We start from the raw sequence: 8,609 nt of genomic DNA, 5'->3' as shown, positions 1-8,609 counted from the left end.
TGAGACAGGGTTTCTCTGTATAGCCCTGGCTGTCCTGGAACTCACTTTGTAGACCAGGCTGGCCTCGAACTCAGAAATCTGCCTGCCTCTGCCTCCGGAGTACTGGGATTATGCACAGATGTAACATACAGATATAATAATTTATATAAGCACAATAAGGTATCTTGCAGATAAGATGAAAGTTTAAAGAGGAATGTGCTTACTATCAGATGTGGTGGTCCACGCTTTTAATCGCAGCACTCAGGAGGCAGAGACAAGTGGATCTCTGAGTTTGAGGTCTGCTGTACATAGCAAGTTCCAGGTCAGCAAGGTCTACATACTGAAGCCCTATCTGAAGAAATGTACAATTAGAATATACTCACTATGCCTGAAGTTTCTGTGCAAGCCATCGTGTGAGGTCCAGTTTTGCACTGTGGGGCATTTCAACTTTGCGAGTTTTCACATGAGGGATGCTCAACCTATAGTCTCCTCCTGAATGTTCCAAGATAGGTAATTCTAGAATTCCCAGAGCACCTTAATGAGAAAAAAAAATGCTGTTAGGGAAAGGCTGACCTTTAAAAGTTATAAATAGTCTAAATAATATAATCTACTCCTGAAAATATTTTTCCACTTAATACGGCATCACAGGTGGTCCAAAATCCCAAAGTACTTGGAATATTTTCCAGCAACCTAACTGTTGTGTTTAACTTGTTTTTCTCTTTCATTGGACAAGGTACAAGTTGGAAGTATAATCTTCTAGAAGTGAATTTAGAGCTCATTAATAACAATGGAGAATATGACGTCCTGTTTGTCCTGCGTAAGATATGTGAAGCCAAGACTGGATTAGGCTCTATGAAAGCTGTTAAGGAATAATTTTCTTTGTTTGGGGAAATTTTTTAACAAGCTCCTCTCCACAGGATTGTCTAAGAAAGTGGGCTTGTCAGTGACTGAACACAACTCCATTCCCCATTGGAAATAGATGAGCAGCCATTTTACCAGCAAAACATGCCCAAGAGACACTGCCAATGCAGCCTTTTGGCCTTGAAGCAACTATTGGGATTCACCTTAATAGTTGTACCTCCTCTGATTTCTATCTTGAGGAGCATTTCAACATACAAGCCAGTTAATCATTGTTTCAGATCCATCACTAACCCTGGAAGCCTAGGAAACATCTTCCTGAAGTTCTCTCTCCGCTGCTCGAGCCTTGCTGATAGCATCCTTCCCCAAAACTGAAAAATGCATTCCTGATTCCACTTACCTTTCAGGGCAGCAGGCCTTTGTCCAGCTGAGAACTGGAGTAAAATCTTCCTGCAGAGAGAGTAATGGCTGATTCTTTAGTTTCATGTAAATGATTTGTAGGTCATCCATTGGACAAGTAGTAGCAGGCATTAGTGAACTGGTTGGAGGCTTGCTAAATATGTAGTTATTCACTATTTGAATATTAATTGGTCTTTTCTGCTCTGGTTCTCAAGAGAGTAAATACTTTATATTGTTCTATCAAACAAAATTATTGTAGCCAGACAAACGGTGGTGCACGCCTTTAATCCCAGCACTGGAGAGGCAGAGGCAGGCAGATGTCTGAGCTTGAAGACAGCCTGGTGTACAGAGCAAAGTCCGGGACAGCCAGGGCTACACAGAGAAGAAAAGCCCTGTCTCAAAAAACAAAACAAAAAACAAACAAACAAAAAAATAACAAAACAATAATATCATAAATGGAACAGACTTTATTTTTCTTTTTCTAGGTGGCTGAAGCCATACTATTTTATAGCAGTCATGGAGATCAGTGAAGATGTTACAAACCCAGAAGAACTTTGGAAAATGAAGCCAAAGGGGAACCTGGAAGATGACAGTTACTCGGTAAAATAATGACTCTAATAGCTAATAATTAAAATCTATACATACTAGAAGTGTATTGTGAATCTACTCGTGTTGAAAAAGCCATTGCATTCTAATCTGCTGCTCTGAGCTCAGATGCCTGGAACTGAAGCTGTACGGCATAATTGAGGTGACTTGATTGGGGCTTAACGTTCCACGGGTCCCTGGATTCCCTGGGTCTTGCATTTCTGTATGAAGTGAATGACCTGGACCAGACCCTCTCCAAAGCCCCGTTAGTCCTTTCTAACACCGGTGCTTCTAAATTTAAAAACAAAAGTCATGACGGGCTGTAGAGTAGCTTTGCAAGCATCTTTGTGGGCACTACAGCAGCTTACCAGAGAGTCCAGCAAGGAAATGGTGAGTTGCTGTTTAACCACATACCTTGTCTGGACAGAAGTCACTTTTGGTCATCGCAGAATTAAATGTTTCTTGCTGCATCATTTTTAAAGTGGCAGGAATTTTTTTGGTTCCAAACACTTACCTTTATAAAATATTTAAAATGCAGTTCTGAGAATCACATGCATATACCCCGTAAAACAAAATGCTTTTCATTTTTCAATTTAGCTCTCTTACTCGCTATATCATAACTTTTAGCCAGAAAACTGTTCTCAGCCGGTTCACTAGGGCTGTGTTAACATGCAGGAATTACAGAGCCCTTTTCCTTTCTGGGTGGCGTAATTAGAAAGACATTGGATGGAAGACTGATTGATGTCGGACGCTGGCCACTGTGGAGTACTGTGTGGTTTCGTTCTGTGTGAGATGAGGAGAGCCCAGCGTCGGAGCTTCTTCTCTGGAGCTCTGAAAACGGAAACTTAAATAAGAAGCAGGTGGTTCAGAAAGGAACACCAGCGAAAACACTCTGGGGTCTTCATTTGGATTTTTAAAAATTCTGTTTCCCCTTATCCCTTGTGCAAACAAAAAATTATCCAACATACTTTCTTTTGAATTACTGACCAGCACAAAACATGGTGGGCAGAGAAGTGTTATCTTGTCAGGAAGCAGATGTGTCCGCAGGAGGTCACTAGTTAGTTAAATAGCTTTTGTTTCTTTTTAGCTTTCTGATCATGAATTCATCTGTTTTAGAAATATATAATCAAAGAGCAAGATTACACAATGAAACTCATATTCGCCTTTTCGTAATCACCCTGTTATTCCTGCCATTCTCATTAAAACCACAACCACATAATGAAATTCACATTTTTCTGTACTAGGATTGATTGATGCTATTATTCCAGCTCCTTTGCACTTGAATTAATAAATTCAGTTTTACTGCTCTGCATAATTGCCCAGGAACCAATAGAAATATTACAAAACACTATTATGATATGCATATTAGCTGATTTTTCCAAAGAATAGTGGACTTATTTAAATATTATATATTATATATATATATATATAATCTTTTGGCTTCTTAAGCTTATTCCTCTGGGTGCTGGTACACACTTTTAATTTCAAGTACTGGGAGGCAGACACAGGTAGATCTCTATGAGTTTAAGCCTGGTCTACAGAGTAAGTTCCAGGATAACCAACACTACACTGAGAAAACCTGTCAAAAAAAAGAGATTATTCCATTATTTCCAGTCTTCAAAAGAGAAGGAGCTGTGTACACCTTGGCGTGTGGACATGCATCTCTTTTATTGTAAAGAGAAATGGAACCCAGTTTGGTAGCATATGCTGCTAACCCAGCACGTGCCCAGCAGTGGGAGAAAAGCCTGCCTGGGCTACAGACCCTGTCTCCAACGCAAAGAGGGAAATGAATAGGCAAGTGCGGAACACCAGTGTATCAGGGTGCATCCTGGGTCCGTCTTACACAGGCTATACTGGCTTTAGCTGCCTGGTATCCACAAGCGAGCTTCTGAATGCTCTATTCACCAAGAAGCACAACGATGGAGCAGGTAAAAGAAATCCCATGCTTTGTCCAGTGTTAAGATGTTCCCTTTCTTTCGTAGACTAAGGACTCGGGAGAGACGAGCATGCTGAAAAGACCGGGGCTCTCGCACTTGCAGCACGCGGTCCACGTCGATGCGTTTGACTGCCCCTCCGAGCTTCAGCACACGCAGGAATTCTTTCCAAACTGGCGCTTGCCAGTGAAAGTCGCTGCCATCATATCATCCCTGACTTTCCTGTACACGCTTCTGAGGGAAGTTATCTACCCATTAGTAACTTCCCGTGAACAATATTTTTATAAAATTCCAATCCTGGTCATTAACAAAGTCTTGCCAATGGTCGCCATTACCCTCTTGGCACTGGTCTATTTGCCAGGAGAGTTAGCGGCAGTTGTACAGATTCGCAATGGAACCAAGTACAAGAAGTTCCCACCCTGGTTAGATAGATGGATGCTGGCCAGGAAGCAGTTTGGTCTCCTCAGCTTCTTTTTTGCTGTGCTGCACGCTGTTTACAGTCTCTCATACCCAATGAGGCGATCCTACAGATACAAGCTGCTCAACTGGGCTTACAAACAGGTAGGAAAGCGACAGGCCACAAGACTAACAAACTAAGACGTCTACATTACCTAACAACCCCGTCTTCTTGTAGTCATAGCAAGATTGATGCGCTGAGAAATTATTCTGCATTTTTAATAGCCGTTACGATAATTTTATCAGCACCTGTCATATTATACTGAAGAATGTTTTTAAACTGAAAATAAGCAATAGCTTTAACATTAAGAAGTGTTTTTGCATCGGTGGGGTCATAGTTCGATCGTAGCGTTCAGGCAGTGTGGCTTTCTGAGGGCCGATCGATTCTATCCTCCACTTACTTAGCAGTGTTTCCATGGGTTTTACACTTCTGTCTGAGTAAGCCATCAAGTAAGTCCACATATTCATAAGTGCAATTTGGATTCCTCTTTTTTAAAGGTTCAACAAAACAAAGAGGATGCCTGGATAGAGCATGATGTCTGGAGAATGGAGATTTATGTGTCCCTGGGGATTGTGGGGCTGGCCATCTTGGCTCTCTTGGCTGTGACATCTATTCCATCTGTGAGTGACTCTTTAACCTGGAGAGAATTTCACTATATTCAGGTAAGTCATGCATAGAAACAATCCTAGCCTGCCTATAATATTAAATATATTGACTTACCCCATTAAAATAATGTTTCCCAGTAGGAAAGATCTCACACTGTTCCATTTAGTAAGTTTTCTTACTGTTTTTCCATTACGTTTATAAATTATGGGACACATTTTGTAGATATAAATAAAAGACATTATTAAAACACAAATACTGTGTTTCTCACCTTTAAAACTTTGTAGATAATTTGCTGCTCCCATCAATAACTACAAATATATTTAGGAATATCAATGGTTTAGTAGTTCCCCCACACATCAAAACATTATTGTCCCTTGACTTTAGCCGTGCCTTTAAAGTCCCTTGACTTTAGCCGTGCCTTTAAAGTCACACAGTTTTGTATTCTCTAAGAAAAAAACGAATCTTTCACTAAAATTCAAATTTTTATTAACTAAAGGTATTGTGATACCTAATTTTTGTTGACAGAGCCCCACACTTCTACCCCAAGCTGGCCTGGATTTATTAGATAGCCCAGGCGAGTCTGGTATATAAGCCAGTGTTCCTTCTATGTCAGCCTCCCAAATACTGCCAATTACAGACATGAGCCACCATACCTGCCTCTGCTATTTAAGTTTTAAAGATGGTATTTCTAAGTTATGTTTAAATTGCGTTAATCACTTGAAGTTTCACAGTATCTCTGGGATACAGAATCCTGTCACAAGCTTACATATCTTCTAGGTAGAAGCACACATTTAAAAAGAACAATGTACCGGAAAGGGCCCATGTGACAACAGCCAAGGAGCTCATTTAATCCAGTCATAAGTATCTGCCAAAACATTTTAGATTCATGCTCTTAGCTTTTATGGGTGGAGAGGTTTGGAAATTTCCGCACAGTGAGGCACTTCTCTGCTGTCCTTGCACATGTCCGTAGGTATGTCTGAGAGACTGCTGAGCATTCTCGTGAGGCTGAGAAGGCCCGTTCAGTTCAGTTGCCTTAGACTCTCTTTGTGTTCAGATGGTAGCCCCTGGAGTCCTCTCTCCCTCCTGCTATTCTCGTTCACATTGGTTTTTTTGGGCCCTGACAAGTCCACCCTGCTATTATGTGCATGTGACTGTAAGCACAGAATACCCATTTAAGAAATTAGTCTTCAAACAATCAAGAGCATTTCTAGACCCTCCATCCACAGAGGAGGGTTGGTAGCAGTTTTTTACTTCCACAATTCATAGCCTAAAAATATAAACTTAGCTATTTAGTTGAGGCGTAAGAACACAGCTGAATAACTGAGTTATATTCATTTTGTCAGCCTAATGACCATTTCCAACAAAGTAAATCCAAGTCTGAAGTCATCTAGAAGAATCTTGTCAGAATGCCTTAAATTTATGCTGGTGAACAGATAGATCCCCGAGCCACTTTCTCTGTCTGATGTCAAAATGTTTCAAGTTGGAATTGTTCGTCATTTAGATTTGCTTTGTTCAGACATTGAAATGATTCCCAATGTTTTCCCATTGTGTCCAAATATATGATTTTTTTAAAACATAGATGCCTATGAGTTCAAAGACAACTTAATCTACATAGTGAGTTCCAGGCTAGTGGGGACTGCATAGGGAGGACCCTGGCTCAGATAAAGAGAAAAAGAAAACCCCCATCCTCTGTTGGTAGGATTACAGACTGGCACTGCCACTTTGGATATCAGTGTGGAGGGTTCTCCAAAAGCTAAAAATAAATCAAGCATTTGTCTCAGCTATACCACTCCTTGACTTATGCAAAAAGAACTCAACCCTCTGCTCCACAGACCCATGCCCAGTCATTTTCTAGAATGTGTTTACAGTACTTGTAGACATACCAGTTGTCTCTGACAGCACCCAGACACAGGAGAGAAGATATTTACCAACAATCATTTCCTGACATCACTAAATACTTTCTCTGGCCTCAGGTTTTCCTTACTACTTTTTCTTATATCCCCTAAAACTTACAATTGTGATCTCAATAGACCTGCTCTTGTGTTGGCGGATCAGTGATGTCATGTCTTTTTTTTTCCAGGCTAGGGCATCAGAAAGATTTTAGAAATAATAACTGAAGAAAGTGGTATATTTAGGGAGACTTATATCAAATATCAAGAAGACTTTATTATGTGTGAAGGGAGAAAGCCATACCAGCTTCTTTCATCTCCCTTACTAAAATATTATACTTAAAATTTAAAAAATGATTAATTGGAAAACTCTCTCTCTCTCTCTCTCTCTCTCTCTCTCTCTCTCTCTGTGTGTGTGTGTGTGTGTGTGTGTGTGTGTGTGTGTGTGAATGTGTGTACATATATAGAATCTATTTTCATATTCATTTACAAAATTAGAATAACATCAGTTGATCAACATCACTGAGATCAGATTGATATTTTTTACAGTATTCTTTAGTCATTTCAGCAATATTCATTGATCACCAAACATGTTCAAATCATCCTGTTGCTTTTGCAGACCCTACAATAAGACAATATCTATTTTAGGCACTGCCTGAGAGCAAAGTTAAAATAAAATCAAGACAAAATATCATAATGCAAATGCTGTAATGAGACCAGGGATGTCCATCAATGAAAGACTGCCTAGCTAGCATGCACAAGGCTCTGGCTTTGATTCACATCACTGCCAATAAAACAAAAATGTCTTATGAAAGATGGTGTCTTCAACAGAATGGTAGAGAAAGCACTGATGGGGCTCATAATCACGTGACTTTTCCACTTAGTATAGAAACAAGAACAATTGCCCAAAGGCAGCGTGATGAAGAGGACCTGTAAAAGGAATAACAAGGTGTGAATGCACATTGTCAAACAACAAGTTACAGGAAGATAATTGTTGATGAATGAAAGCATCTCCAAGCAAGAGAGCAACCCCAATGGGGTAGGGTAGAATTGGCTGTTATTCAATCAACTCTTACTTAGGGTCACGTTGTTGTTTTCTTTTGCAGAGCAAACTAGGAATTGTCTCTCTTCTTCTGGGCACAGTACACGCTTTGGTTTTTGCCTGGAATAAATGGGTAGATGTCAGTCAATTTGTATGGTACATGCCTCCGACTTTTGTGATAGCTGTTTTCCTTCCAACGCTTGTCCTGATATGTAAAATCGCCCTGTGCCTGCCCTGTCTGAGGAAGAAGATACTGAAGATTAGGTGTGGTTGGGAAGATGTCAGCAAAATTAACAGGACTGAGATGGCCTCCAGGTTGTAGCACGACTGTTTGCACATATTTGCTTGATATTGATGTCCTATCATAAACATTTCAAATTTGTGTTTGTAAATAAAATGAATACTTTGGGATCGTTTTTTAGTTTGCATCACAACTGTTTATTTATTTGATATGTATGTGTGAGAGCCCAAAAGTGTTACAGCATGCACGTGGACGTCAGTGAGACAAGCTGTGGGAGTCAGTTCTCTTCTAACATGTGTGAGGCCCAGGGATCGAACCCACGTTGTCAGGCTTAGCAGCAAGCGCCTTCATCTGTTGAGCCATATCCCTCTCGTGGGCCCGACTGCAGAATCTTAATGTATCTGTGTGTGGATATGATGACGTTGGGAGTCAGGTACCTGCAGGCCATGGGCATAGCAAAGTGTCAAGATCCTTAGCACTGGAAGAGACAACTGAACCCTACACCAACCATCATGGAGGCTTCAGCTCAGAAACCATTACAACCTCAATGGGACCTTGTGGGCCTGCAAGAGCAATAGCTAAGTTCTGGCTGACCTGTTTTTAAAAATCCTGTCTCTGT

The 8,609-nt window shown here is 40.5% G+C and overlaps 1 protein-coding gene across 2 annotated transcripts in view; it reads left to right on the top strand.

Annotated features, from left to right (window-relative positions):
* The window catches only part of Steap1 (STEAP family member 1), a 13,073-nt gene extending 4,906 nt beyond the window's left edge, over positions 1-8,167 (top strand). The window contains exons 2-5 of one of the 2 annotated variants that reach the window (XM_021163511.2): positions 1,722-1,836; positions 3,804-4,316; positions 4,710-4,874; positions 7,814-8,167. In XM_021163511.2, the coding sequence (XP_021019170.1) occupies positions 1,753-1,836; positions 3,804-4,316; positions 4,710-4,874; positions 7,814-8,071 (1,020 nt within the window). In that variant the 5' untranslated portion in view covers positions 1,722-1,752 and the 3' untranslated portion in view covers positions 8,072-8,167. Of the gene's footprint in view, positions 1-1,721; positions 1,837-3,803; positions 4,317-4,709; positions 4,875-7,174; positions 7,234-7,813 lie in introns of those variants that run through there. The other variant, XM_029477762.1, reaches the window with a different exon arrangement.
* The last annotated feature ends 442 nt before the right edge of the window (positions 8,168-8,609 follow it).

Source organism: Mus caroli, chromosome 5 (genome assembly GCF_900094665.2).
Source record: "Mus caroli chromosome 5, CAROLI_EIJ_v1.1, whole genome shotgun sequence".
Lineage (NCBI taxonomy): Eukaryota > Metazoa > Chordata > Mammalia > Rodentia > Muridae > Mus > Mus caroli.
Note: the sequence above shows the minus strand (reverse complement) of the source record. Positions and strands in the feature narration are given on the sequence as shown.